Consider the following 14,724-nt stretch of genomic DNA (forward strand, 5'->3'; position numbering starts at 1 on the left):
TTTACAAGGACTCTGAGCAATTTACATCATAAATATTTTTGTGTGTGTGTGAGGGCTACGTATTTCTGTTTCTTCAGCACCTGCTCTAGTAGATTGTTTTGGCTTCCATTTTGTGTGGGTAGCTCTCAGTGGTAGAAATGGAGGGTCTATGGGGTAGGTTAGGCAAAGATAACAACTTGTCTAAAGGTTCCTCAGTTTGTTTTTGTGTTTGTGTGGCTGTACTTTTTGTGAAGTAGTAATCTTGCTCCCCCCTCCCCATTTATTTTTATCATATTGGGTTATACCTTTTCATAAGCAATGGTGTTGTTTGCTTTGTACATCTATTCCTCTCTTTTCAGACACATTTGGCTTTCCAAGTAGCTTACAACAACAACTAAAATTCATCATAGAACTAGGATATAAGGTTTTGGGGGTGAGTAGAAGAGTCTGGCAGGCAATTTTTGTTCTTGATGGTTCTTGTATTTGGTATTGCTCTTGCTGTAGTCTTCTTTGCTAGTTTATTCCTCTTTACACATTTTAAATTAAAGTCAAACACTGAACTTCATCATACACAGCTGGTGGTGTGAGGATTACAGAGATTTGCCTCCCTATACAATGAGAGAAGTTTAATCAAATCCTGCAGCTTCAGTGAGGGAATGGTGGAGCACTGAGAAGCTGATGTTTGTCAGTTGCTGAAGATTATTATTGGATGAGTGTCTTCTCTATCTCATCTCTATTTTCCACCTACTGGAAGCTGTGCTCTGTAGAATCTCTGCCCAGTGGTAAGGTCTTTTATTTGGGGAGCATGCTCAGCAAAACAAAACAAAAAACCCAATCCAGTGGGGTGCAGTTGAAAGTACAATTATGCAAGATTATCTGAGAATTTTATGCACGGTCATCCCTATTCTCTTGCTTAGGTACAGGTGATATTTATTTTTTTTACTGTGCGGTCATGTCCAAAATCTTGTCCTGGCTTATGAGTTCTCATATCTTGACCTGGCTTATAAGTTCCCATATCTTGGTAAGGGAAATACTGATGGGAGGGTTTGCATTTTTACATTTGTGAGATCTTCTATACAGCATTTTTATTGGAGTATATTCAAGCATTACATGATTGGTTTCATTCCAAGTGGAATGCTTTGATACGAGACCCAGCACTATGGAAGATCTTGTTTATTTGGTTTGAAACATTTTAGTTTTCCATCTTAAATTACCCCTCCCAATGTGTTTTAACAAGAACAAAATAATAAAATGTGGTGATCCAGAACTAACAAAGAACAAATATTGTGTGTTAGATAAAATGAAATGACCTAATACATGTCATCTTGCGTCTCCTGCTGTGATGTTAACTAACCACCGCTAAGAATTTATTGTGATGACTTTGCAATGTATTAGACTTTTGTTAATCAATAAATAGTTAGCATCTTCCATTTTACAAATGATACCATTTGTTTTTATGTTTATTGCAGTTATAATTCTGTAATGGAGGATGAGGATTGTGACATGTATGCTTAATTGCAAAACAACTTTTGCTCATTTACCAAATTCAGTTGAACTTCAAAATGGAAAAGTTTGTTTCAGGTTTGAGATAGAGTTGCTCTGAGCCAGGGCTGGTACGCAGAACTTTCCATATTCTGACATCCGGATTGCACTCTTGTAGCCATGGTTTGAAGCCGTTAGGCCTCTCTTTTGCACTTTTTTCATAGAAATTAAGACATGAGAGGCGGTTTTCTTCCCAACAGATACCTACACTGTCTTACAGCATTGTTATCAATAAATAGTTAGCATCTTCCATTTTACAAATGATACCATTTGTTTTTATGTTTATTGCAGTTATAATTCTGTAATGGAGGATGAGGATTGTGACATGTATGCTTAATTGCAAAACAACTTTTGCTCATTTGTAACAACCGTCCTATGAGGTAGTTTAGGCTAAGAGAGAAACATGAGCCCAAACTCACCCAGCAAATTTCCATGACAGAGTGGGGATTCATACCTGGGTCTCCCTGATCCCCATCAGATAATCTATTACTTGAAATACATATGGGCTCTGTCTCCAGCAGAGATGTCCAACCCTTTAAAAATAGTTCTTTAGAATTAAACAAAAAAGAACAAGGGAGAAAAAACAGAAAATCCAGCAACTTAAAATAATTTTAACAGCTATACATAAAGTAGAGGAAAAAAATATAAAAAGTGGCAGATCTACACAGAAGTTTCTATAAAAGGTTTCAACTATCTATAAATAGATCTATATGCCATGTGTTCAAATATTAATGGAGTTCTAGAGTCCTCAGTCCTTCGATTTACCAGAGGTGGGTATTTATCTTTCAATTGTTTTTAATACGTCTTTTAGCCATAGTAAGGAGACAGGGTCTATTCTTATTGACCACTGGTTAGACTCTATGAGACAGGCAGATACTTTAAATGTACATAAGCATCCTTAAAAATCAATGAACATTCTAATTCAAAATTGACCTGAGTAATAACTTCTTACCAGAAAAACCAAGTGACTGGACGGACCCAAAACATATGCTTAATAGTCACATTCTGCGAGTTACAATGTTAGACACTTTGCTAAAGAGTCACTGTGATGTTCAGCATATCCTATATATCATTTTTTTTGCTGGATAAGTCATAATTTAAGAACTGTGGAAGGAGCAGGTGGACATATCCCATTGCTTTGGCAAAATAGGGCAGTCTAGCTCCTTATTCCATACATTCCTGAGACTCTGCATGTCATCTTTATTAATTGACATCAAATATTTATAGACAAATATTGTAGGTTTCATTTTCTACGTTGATTCAATTAGTGTTTCCGGGAGCAAAGAGCATTCTAAGACATTTAATGCTGCAGGGCTCTATTTAGATACCAACTGATGTTGCAGTTGTAAATGTTCCTGTCCAGCTGAAGTTGACAAGTCATATCTAGATCTCAGCTGAGAAAATGACAAAAACTCATCATCATAGTTTACCAGTTGGTCCAAAGTATCTATCAGTACAAGCCTGAAATAAAAGAGTTCTTCTCAATGTTTAGATCTGGATTGGACCATTAGTGATGCCCAACCTTGCTGATCATATGGACCCTCTTGGAATTTCTAGAACAAGTAGTGGGTGAATCCATAAAATGGCTGCCACAGAGAGGAGTCCACTCACAACACTCTGGAAGGGTGTACAAAATATTAGGGTGTTATAAGCCAAGCATGCTACTTTGATACAGGCAGCTGCATCCAGTCGGGTTTTCCATGCAGACACAAAGATGATGCCTCTTGGATGGTTCCGGAGTACCTCCTATTCCATTGACATAGAGTGAAGCTAGAATTGGCTCTTTACTTTGAGTAAGAGTAAGTGGGCGTCAAGAAATGTACTGGTGAGTACCATTTGGCCCATAGATCCCACATTGTGGAGAGCAGGTCTGTGCAGTAGGTACTGGCTGTTACATATTGCATAATAAATATGATCTTCTGCTAACTATTCATTCTAGGTAAAGATAATGCTCGTTTGAACTATGTTGTTAGGAAAAAAATAGGCTAATGAGTATGATTGAAGCAAATTTTCATGAAGCCATTTTCCTGCAGAAAAACAATAAAACTTTCTTTGCAGTCTTTCATATTCTCATTACTAATTACTGTCTTATCTGCTTTAGAGTAATAGTGCTTACATTGTGTAAATTTAGATTCCGTGCTCCTGGCACTATGAGCACAAATGTTGTGATTCTGCTTCTTGGTAGCAAGCATATATAAGGCATTAATCTCTCAAATATTAACTTCAGCTAAGAAAAAAATTTCTTTATGATCTTTGCATTTCATGAAGTACTCTTTAGAATGGAACCAACATGTCTGTGCTGAGACCAAGAAATAATTGCTGCCGCTTTTCTCTGTGTGACATGTGCTTGTGTGGCACTCAGCTTCCTATGCAATGTGACCCAAAGAGCAGATCTTTGGATCAGCACAATGCATTGCCTTAACATTTGGTAGAAGTTCATCCTCTGGGATTGCTGAATCACAGAGTGCTTTCAGATTAGTGATTTGATTTTTTAAAAGTAACTTCAAATATGCCCTACTTTTCTCCCCTAGGGGGACCTAAATCTACTTGCCACATTCTCCCCTTCTCTATTCTAACTCCTCACAACAATAGCCCTATCAGGTAACATAGTGTGACTGGCTGAAAGTCACTCAGAAAACTTCCTTAGCAGACTGTGAATTTGTATTTGGCTATCCCAGATCCTAGTCTGACACTCTGGGACTTCTGGACCTCTGCATTTAGAGTGTTATTTCAGCCTTGCCTTATTGCACAATGTAAAATGTAAATTGTGTTAAAAATCTGTCTAATAATAGCAACAAAAGTTGATTGCCCTATATATTCTCTACCTTGACTATCAGTGACATTTGCTGATTCATAAGGATAGGAAAATTCTAACTACTAGTGCTGTGCAGTTTTTAGAGCAGGAGTGTCCAACTCTGCCCCTCCAGATGTCTGTGGACTACGATTCCCATCAGCCCCTGCCAGAATTATGTAACTTTGTTTTCTAGCCCTCCCCTCTTCTTTAAGATTAATCAAGCTCAGTTAAAATTGGATGCCGTCGCCATCATGTTTGAGAGGAAGTATGTAGTGTTTTAAATTTAAATTTATAGTTTTATAATTTTATTGTATTTATTATGATGTTACATATGTATGTGCTTTGTTGTAAATAACCCTGAGCTCAAGAGGGGAGGGGTGGTATAGAAATTTAATAAAATAAACATCTATTTCGTATTAGCAATTGAGCAGTGAAATAAAACTACAAAAAACCCCAAGCGTTTAGAGCTGGCTGTTGAGCTTGTGAGCCTGCAAGAAATGGAACCTACTTTGGCAAAGTATATTTGAACTCATAAGATTGTTCCAGGATTAGAAATGGGCACTTGATGAAGTGGATATTGACTTGACTAAAACAAGTATTTACCTGGGAACTCGTTCTGGATTCTTTTGGATTGGGTCCTGTTGTACAACACACTCCAAACCACTGTACCTTCTCTGTTTCTTATTATTTACTGGGAAAGGCTTGTGTTGGTGACCCGCTTTGCCGTGCCTATATGCACTTTACTGATTCACGTAAATATTGTACTTGTTCACAGTTGTACCTCATTATACAGCCAGTGCATTCTGTTGATTGCTGCTGTGTGTACACTTGACCCATTCATTTAGATTCACTGCTTTGGATATGGAACCTTGGCGAAGCAAGAGAGTCCACAGCAAAAGCAGGGGGTCTTTTGTTCCTCAGTCCCCTTCTCCTGTTTGTCACATCTGTTGTGTTGAAATTCAGTGTGATGAAAAGATTGAAAAGCTTATCTATAAAACACTGTATTCGATTTAGTAGTTTTTTGCCATTTACTACCATGTGTTATGGTACACAGTTACGTATACTGTGCTGGGCTTTTAAATCATAGAATCATAGAGTTGGAAGATACCCCAAGGGCCATCAAGTCCAACCCCCTGCAATGCAGGAGTTGCATATTTGTTGATGTTTAACTGATTATAAACCTGTTTTAGCTACTGATACAGGTTTGGTGCCTTTGGTTACATTTCATTCAAGTGTCATCAGAACTTGTATGAATATTTGTTGTATTTTCTCAGTCAGACCCAGTTTGTTCAATTGGGCTTATTCCCAGTGAGTGAGGTCACAATTGGGCTTATTCCCAGTGAGTGAGTGAGGTCACAATTGGGCTTATTCCCAGTGAGTGAGTGAGGTCACAAATATTTGTTGTATTTTCTCAGTCAGACCCAGTTTGTTCAATTGGGCTTATTCCCAGTGAGTGAGGTCACAAATTGATTGTCTTTAAAGTTATCTAAATAGGTGTGTACAGGACTCAAACCTCAGTGCAGGTGCTTTTCTGCATAAGCGAAAGTGTGCAAAAGTGCAAGAAACAAAAGCTGTCTCTGGAAGTGAATCAAAACAGCCCTCCACCAAAGAAACAAGTGTGACTTAACTTTCACCCTCACTAATTAGAATAGCCCCGCCTCGCATCAACTGAAGCTTTGATTAATTAAACTGGTTACAGGTTGCAACCTGCCTCATGCATTGCATCAGTTATGGTATTTTTTTTCTTGCCATGAGATTTATGCAGGGATTTGTGGAGAGGAGAGGCTGATCTCATTTTTGAGGTGCAGACCAATGGAAAGGTGTGTGGTGCAATGCCACAAGACAACAAATGGTCCCCTCTTGCACTGCTTCATTTATGTATAAGAGAGGTTCTCTTGGATTGCACCATTATGTTCTAAATGCGCTTGGGAAGGGTGTGTACAGAGTATATCCAGTGGTGGCGAACCTATGGCACGGGTGCCAGAGGTGGCAGAGCCCTCTCTGTGGGCACGTGTGCACAGAGTTCGTCATGTGTGTGTGTGTGTGGGGGGGGGGAATTACCCACACACACAAACATCTAGACCACTGGACTTGATGTGCGTGCACCTCAGTGAGCATGGAGGACTCGGCTGGCAGGCCTGGTGCCTGTGCTCCAGGTGGCTGCTGCCTGGGAGTGGGGCGGGCAGAGATGCTAGAGAGGCGCAGAGCGGCGCATGTGGGACTTGCTGGAGGTTACACCAGGCTGGCCCCTGCTTGAGGGGGATATTCAGGTTAAATTGCCGCGTTGACACTTTGTGATAAATAAGTGGGTTTTGGGTTGCAATTTGGGCACTCAGTCTCGAAAAGGTTCACCATCACTGGTATATGCTATGTTTTATTTGTATGGGATAAAAAGCTAAATAATTTTTAAAAGCTAAATACACACCCACACACAGAGGTGGGATCCAGCAGGTTCTCACAGGTTCCCAAGAGTAGATTACTAATTATTTGTGTGTGCCGAGAGGGGGTTACTAATTGGTGATTTTGCCACGTGAATTTTGTCTTAGTTACGCCCCTCCTCTCAGCAGTAGCACGCAGAACTTGAAGCAGTCTAGCAGGAGGTGCATCGGCGTGTGTGGCAGCCTGCGCCTGCGTGCATTCGTTTCCCGCCCAAGGACTGGCGCAGCGGCTGCGTCCTTGCCACAGCCCCGCCAAGGAATGCCCCGCCCCGGAATGCCCCACCACGCCCCCTTCGTGCCCCACCCAGCCCCATTGGCGCTACGCCACAGTTTGAATCCCACCACCATGGGAACCTGTTACTAAAATGTTTGGATCCCACCACTGCCCACACACCATATGCATGTATTTAAGGGCCAGGTAATAAGTAGGTAAGCCCTGACAGTTCATGGAAACCCCTTACGTTGCCTTGTCCAGTCTTTTTTTCTAGGGTGGAAGAGCTGAGCATAGGTCCGTGGTGGCGAACCTTTGGCACTCCAGATGTTATGGACTACAATTCCCATCAGCCCCTGCCAGCATGGCCAATTGGTTCACACTTGGCTATGAAAAGCAAATGCTCCAAAAAAGCAAATGCCCCAAATGCAATGTGCTGGCTTTCTTTAGCAGCGTACAATTTTTGTCTCTTTAGCTAGTAATATCTGATTGGTTTGTACTACTGCATTACATGTGTCCCCGGAGTCTATTTAAGTGCAGACAGACTCCTAAAAAGGGTAGGATAATTTTTTTAATAGTCTGTAATTTGCTGTACTGTACATTTCATTTGTTTGAGCTACTGTCTCTTTAACATTTCGACAATAACAAGAAAAATGCAAGCAACTTGAACTCTTACCTAAGCTGCCTATATTATACATTCATAAAGAAGATGATGTTTAATTTAGGGAGCATACGTCAGTCTTTGAATATACTGAAGGTATCTGCTGTTAGGAAACTGCATTATTTTTTATCTCTTTCTGATTTGTAGCTGAAATTACCGGAGGGGAGTGTCTTGGGACAACAGTGGAATGTTATTTACTCGCTTGTATTGTCTACATAGAAGAAGAGGAAGAGTTTGGATTTATACCCCCCTTTCTCTCCTGTAAGGAGACTCAAAGGAGCTTGCAATCTCCTTTCCCTTCCTCCCACAACAAACATCCTGTAAGGTGGGTGGGGCTGCGAGAGCTCTGAAGATCTGTGACTACTCCAAGGTCACCCAGCTGGCGTGTGTTGGAGTGCACAGGCTAATCTAGTTCCCCAGATAAGCCTCTACAGCTCAAGCGGCAGAGCAGGGAATCAAACCAGATTAGAGTGCACCTGCTCTTAACCACTACGCCACTTCTGCTCTGAGGGAGGCATGTAGCAGTTCATGCAGTAGAGACTAGATAATTTTGCATCAGCAACATAGTAGAATTGTGCTGCAGTTGCAATAACAGTGGCATAAACTAATGTGGCCTTAACTGTCAGCCTACCACTTAGCTTCAGATATAAACTGATGTGTTGCTGAAGAATGACTAATGGAAGCCTGTGAGTACTGTTTGTGTCTTTGGACTATGTGGCCAATGCCAGTGACATGGTTCCTTCTCAGGTGGAATGTTGTCTTCTCTCTCAAATCAGATAAAGTTTATGTGCTGGAGCCCCCCTGGTGGAACCAGTTAATCCTGGTTTTAATCGAACAACCTGACCACACTTCTGCATTGGAGACATGCCCTTTCTTTCCCGTGGGGGAAGAATTAATGATTAATCAGGCTTCCTAGAAGAGGTTTTTTGCATTGTCTTCTGATGTGACATCAGTTCTACAGATTAAATTTCTTGTAGTTTAATAGAGGGATGAATGGGTCTCTCGTTTTGTGTAAAACACACACTGACAACTAAAGCAAAACTGACAAAGAAATATTTTGAAACTTGAGATAATATGCTTCGTGTGGTGATTTGCTTCTCGTCTCTGTTCTGAGGAGATGAATAGAATCTGAGATAAGCTTTGTGTAATAAGATCATTTCAAAAGTGTTATTTTAAAAAAATTCTCTTATTAACAGTTATTTACTACAAGGTGGTTGACTAGAATGCCCTTTAAGAAAAATGGGGGGGAAGAAAATATACTATTCTGCCTTTGTAGTACAAACAAACTTAGCATTAGCAATGAACAGTCTCTGACTTCATGCACTCATAGTAGATACACAGTCCCCAAACTAGGTCTGCTGAATAAGAATCAAGTACTGTCTTTCTTTTTTGTGTCTTTAAAATCCAGTGTAATTTTTTTTTAAGTGAAACACTGCATTTAACAACCAGCTCTGGTATTTCTAACACTTGTCTATATCTGAAGAGTCTTGACTTTGCTTTCCTTGATGGTAGCAGTTTCCTCCTCAGTTCATGTACTTGCCCTGTATTTCCTGTAGTCTTCTAGCTTCTGTTGGTGGAAGGACAGTCTCAGAGCACCACAGAACACAAGATGTATGCTTTTAAGAGGTATCCTAGCAACTAACCATTATAGGAGTCTGCTGTTTCCCAGAGCACAATCAAAGTAAGAATCACATCATCATAGCAAGGCAGTAACAGCAGGGCATTTTGATCTTCAGTTCTTCAAAATCTAAGTTTGAATTTGAAATGTGTTAACAGTAGCTTTGGAAACCAAATGTTCGAAGGAAAGAGGGAATAAATTTTTAGGCACAACTCCCTCTCTTCTCTTGCAGATGATTACATAATGAAAAATATTTTTAAGTTGAAGCATTTTCTCAGAGAACTGGCAGTTTTGGGATATGTCAATGTTATTTGCAGCTGAATGTTGATGAAATAAGAATGTCTTGCATGGTTGGAAGAGGTGTACCAACCCCCAACCCACTGTTCTTCATTCACGTATCTATTTGTTATAAAGAATAGAAATTACTGAAAAATCTGGATCCTTTAGTATCCCATTGGAGGAAACTGGCAGAGATGAATACTATGAAACAGCAGTCACGTGGTTTAAAACTGGTTTTTTCCCATCCTTTCTTCCCAAGAGCTACCTGTCGACTTCATAACCATTGTACCTATGTTATTTGAATGCATAGAGGTTAAGTGGTAGGATCACACATGGTTCCTGTCCCTCATCTCCACATATTTGAACAAATATCTGCATAGATGCTGTGTGTATATGACTCTCCAGGTGACCGGAGGCCCTACAAGCTTCTTGATTTTATGGTTTATACGTATAAAGTTGTACACATGGACACACTATACAAAAATTCATCCAGATGTTTGTTTTATATCTTCTCCCCAATGCATTCAAATAATAGGCCTCTAGAAACAATGTCAGGTATAATGGTTCCTGAACCAGGCGCCATGCTGATCAGGCACTGACTTCCTGTACAAGTACCATCAGGACTGCTCACCATAAGGGGGAACCTGTAAGCAGTTCCAGCCAGGATATTCACATATCCTCCTGACACATAGAGTCAGATGATACTAGAGCACCCATCTAAGGCCCTCTGTCAGTCCAAGTATCTTCTTCCTTGGGGCCTGCATGGTTAACTATCTGCACACAGCCTATGTATCTCAAATGTCTTCTTTTTTTTGCCTGCCCACCTCCAAGAAGACTGTCTGCACTCAGGCTGAGTACCTGGAAATGGTATCAGACCCTCACAGAAAATCTTAGATAGCATGGGTTCTTGGCTTCTCACCCAGCCTTCCTGAGTGGTAGCAGGACCAAGGACTATGACCGGATCAAACATTTCTGCAGGCATAAGGATTTCCACTTAGCACTATTTTCCTGCCATGTAATCAGCAGCCAAACATAGGATTTGGGGGGCATTTGGGGTTGCCGTGTGTGGGGGGGGGGAGGGGGGAGTCACACAGTGTACATGGAAATCATTATACCCACAGAAACCTTGATCAGAATTCAACCCATTATCTTCAGAATGCTCTGTTGCTCACTAATAATTCCTTGAGGACTTTGTGCTGCTGATTGTATAAGTCCAAAATATGTACAGTGCAGTGATAAATGTCTATGCTGCCAGTCTGGCAACGGGCAGATGAATATGATGATGGGGGCCCCAGGTGCATTCAAGTGGACTGGCTAAACTTCATTGGAGGGGCAGGTATTTAAGAGGATATTAGAATGAAAACCCCCACTGTCCCAGGAAATTGGAAGTGCTACTCAGCTGAAAGACAGTTTTAAGGAGATCTGGATCATTGTTGTCATGGATGACAGGATCCATCATTGTTTTCATATTGGCTCTTTCTTGGTCATTACCCATAATCTGTCCGTGGAGTCGAACAGTGCTACCAAACACTGCTGATCGTGGGAACAATATTTGTCATGTTCTGTTATGGGCAGTCTACACATACATGCAGTTTCAATCTACACATTGTCTGAAGTTTCAATGTTAGCTTGTTCATGTTTCAAGTTTGCTGAAATTCAGTAGAAAAGTCCAGAGCTCTTGTTTCCTTCCCTGTGTATCTGTTTCAGTGCAACATCCCGTTTCTCCCCTGATTCTCTGGACACCACTAACGTAGCTTTCTTTATCCCTTTATAGGTCCCCACGAAAAAACTGAAGAAATATGAGAGGGAGTATCAAATGATGCGGGAGAACCAACTGCAACAGGAGGACCCTCTGGACAGATACAAGGTAATGAGGAACAAAGAATGCTGACACCATGCTTTTGCCCAGTGGCAGGAAAACAAACCACAGGTGCAGTGTAAAGAGTGGATGTGTACAGCCGTACTGTGCTGTATGCTGTAGCTCATTATAAATGGTTCTGTTCAGGCACTTCATGGCTGTTTGAAATATATGTATTTTGTTTAAAGTCACCAAATGGGGACTTACAAGCAGTCCCATATAACACTTTTATTCTTTCAGTTTGTGTGTTTATAGGTAACTGTTCTACAGTTGAGCTTTTCTGGGAAACTTCATGGGATACAGAGAAAAACAGAGAGGTTCTCTACCCCTGACACCCAAAGGAGTGCCTTTTGATTTAAACAAAGCTGTGGGAGGAATGCTACCCACAAGCACATTTTGGAAGGCGAATGCTTTCAAGGCTGACTGACTGACTGACTTATTTTTTTCTCTATGTAATGCAAAACTTTTGTAAGCTTCGTTAGTGTTTGTGGTTGTTTTGATCACACAGAGTGTGAGAGAATAGGAAACTTTAGATCAAGTGGTTCGTCATAATGGTTGCATAGGCAGGGATAAAGTGAAAATCACTAAGGTAAAGCCTTACATTTTTATTATTGCTGCTGTGAAGTAGAGTTACTAAAAGTGTAAGCTAGGTAGTCCCAAATTCAAACTTCACCTTAGCCATTATTCTCAGCCATTATTCTCTCCAGTTTGGTTTTCCATCTGTAATATGAGGATGTTCACACTTGCCTACCTTACAGGGCTGTTGTAAGGATTCTTGAGACAATGTATGTGAAGTGCTCTGAATACTTGAAATGTGCCGGTTAAATGTTAGATGTTAAGTTTGGAGGCTTGCACTGTTTTAAACTATTGACTGATCTAATAAAATATTTTCCCAATTTTTGTTAACATGGTTCTAATCCATATTTGAATTTCTAGTTGATTGATAAAAATACAAACGAAATGCCAATCTATATTATCCATTATGTACTGGAATAAATGACCAAGACCCCCAAATGGCAGAAAAAGCAAATAATAATAATAATTATTATTATATTGATCTGAAGTGTAGCAGGATTCTAGGTCAGAATAATTGCTTCGCAATCAAGACGGGTTGACAGATATAAACAGTTGTCTATTACTGGTTGTGGTGAATCCGGCCATGAAAGCCTTCGAGAATAAGCTGTCTATTATTTCAGTTAAAGTATTGATCAGAAGTACAGGTACAACATGTTTCCATTATTGTTCAGGAGAACCCCTCTGTTACATAGATATGAGGGTCAGCAGCCTGATTTTAGATTTGGATTTATTCAATTTCAGATTGAATCTAAGTCAAAAAATGTATGCTGTTCTCTTCTTCCCTGTTTGTAACCCCTTAAGATGGTTTTTTTATGCTTTCTGATTAAATTTATTAACAAAAAATACTGCTTGCTTCCAGTACTGACAAGCCAATACAGCAGGAAGGAAACGGTGAAAAAAGCAGTTGGAAGAATTGAGAAATGTATATATTATGCAACATTATTTTTCCGCAAGAAGAGTAGTGAAGTAACAATTGATTGTGAAAAAATATCTCAATTATAATGGATGTTGAAATATTTCCTTAGAAGAGTGTGTGAGTAAAGTGCCATCAAGTTGCATTTGAGTCATGGTGACCTTGTAGGGTTTTCAAGTCAAGAAACTAACAGAGGTGGTTTGCTAATGCCTTCATCTGCATAATGACCCTGGAATTCTTTGATGCTTTCCCATCCAAATACTAAAGAAGACCAACCCTGCTTAGCTTCTGAAATCTGATGTGATTGGGGTATCCTCACCCGGACTCCTTAGTAATACCAGTATTATATTAAATATTGTGTTCTGCAAGTGGGAACCTTCAATGACTTTCAGGGGATATCTTGTTTCCCCCTCACCCACTATTTCCTTTCCCCCCTTCCTGATAATCCTCCTAGTCTCCCCCCTTTTCCTGCTTCCTTCATTCTAGGATTACCAACCTCTAGGTGGGGCCTAGAGATCTCCTGGAATCACAATAAATCTCACATCTACAGAGATCAGTTCTCCTGCTTAAGGATGCCAGGTCCAGGTTGGGAAATTCCTGGAGATTTGAGGTGGAATTTGGGGGGTGGGCAAGGTTTGTGGAGGGATTTGACCTCAACAGGGTATAATGCCATAGAGTGCACCTGTCAGATCAGTAATTTTCTCCACAGGAATGTATCTGTCATCTAGAGATCAGTTGTAATTCCAAGTGATTTCCAGCCCCCACCTGGAGGTTAGAAACCCTAGTTCTCCTGGAAGAAATGGCTGCTTTGGGGGATAGGGATCTATGGAATTATTCCCTTCTGAGGTCCTTTTCATCCCCCATCTCCACCCTCAAATCTCCAGGTATTTCCTAACCTGAAGTTGGTAATGATATGCAGAGCCGTAGCTAGACCAGAGTGCACTCGGTGCACACTCTGGCTTTTGCGCCCCCCTCCCGCTATGCCCCCCCGCTCCCCCATGGTGCCTCCCTGTCCCCCCGCGCCCCCCACCCCACTTACCTCTAGGAAAGGAGCAGGCCGGAGAAGAAGGCCGGAAGCCTGCCTCCGTTGCCTGGGCCTGGTGGGAACTAAATTTCCCAGGAGCCCCTGGGAAATGTAGTTCCCACCAGGCCCAGGCAACGCAGGCAGGCTTCTGGCCTGCTCCATTCCTAAAAGTAAGTGGGGTGGTGCGCCGCGGGGGGGGGAGGTTGAGGGGGAGGAGGATTTTTTCTGCCCCCCACATGACTATAAATGGTGTGCCCGGTGCGTTGCACCCCCCCGCCCCTGGTGGTTTCGCCGCTGACCATATGTCCTTCCCACCCAACAGACAGCCTACCTTTCTCAGCACATCTGTCTTGTGCTTTTTCTCTCTCACCACAGCAGCCTCTACCTAGGAAAACTATGGCCAGGTTGTGTGGTGCAGACCAATGGGCCAGGCTCACTTGCATAGTAGGGAATACTCAAGTACCTGTTCGGTGGTACTTCACTTTCCCCTTCATTCCCCATGCTATTTTAACTCCTCCTGGCAACCCCCACATCCTCCCCCTTTCTCTGCCTCATTCTTTCCTTCTCAGCCATTGATCAACCTACCTTTTATTTGCCTCCCAACTTCAGCAATATTTATTATTTATTTTACTTCATTTATACCCCAGCTTACATTATTCTCCTCTCCTCCTTTTTATCTTCACAACATCCCAGTGAGGTGGGCTCTGCTTCTTCCATGGATGGGTGCAGAGCAGCTCCTAGGTTCCACGACTGCAGTGGTGTGGCAGCTGTGCATCCCACATCCAGGTGGGCTGGTGGAAATTGGGGGCAGCCCCAAACAGTAGATATGTT

The 14,724-nt window shown here is 41.3% G+C and overlaps 1 protein-coding gene across 1 annotated transcript in view; it reads left to right on the forward strand.

The window, feature by feature from the left end:
• The window catches only part of RABGAP1L (RAB GTPase activating protein 1 like), a 189,429-nt gene extending 177,153 nt beyond the window's left edge, over positions 1–12,276 (forward strand). Inside the window, 2 exon segments of the mRNA XM_048496483.1 lie at positions 11,297–11,389; positions 11,621–12,276. Of these exon segments, the coding sequence (XP_048352440.1) occupies positions 11,297–11,389; positions 11,621–11,635 (108 nt within the window). The 3' untranslated portion in view covers positions 11,636–12,276.
• The last annotated feature ends 2,448 nt before the right edge of the window (positions 12,277–14,724 follow it).

This window comes from Sphaerodactylus townsendi, linkage group LG05 (assembly GCF_021028975.2).
Source record: "Sphaerodactylus townsendi isolate TG3544 linkage group LG05, MPM_Stown_v2.3, whole genome shotgun sequence".
NCBI lineage: Eukaryota > Metazoa > Chordata > Lepidosauria > Squamata > Sphaerodactylidae > Sphaerodactylus > Sphaerodactylus townsendi.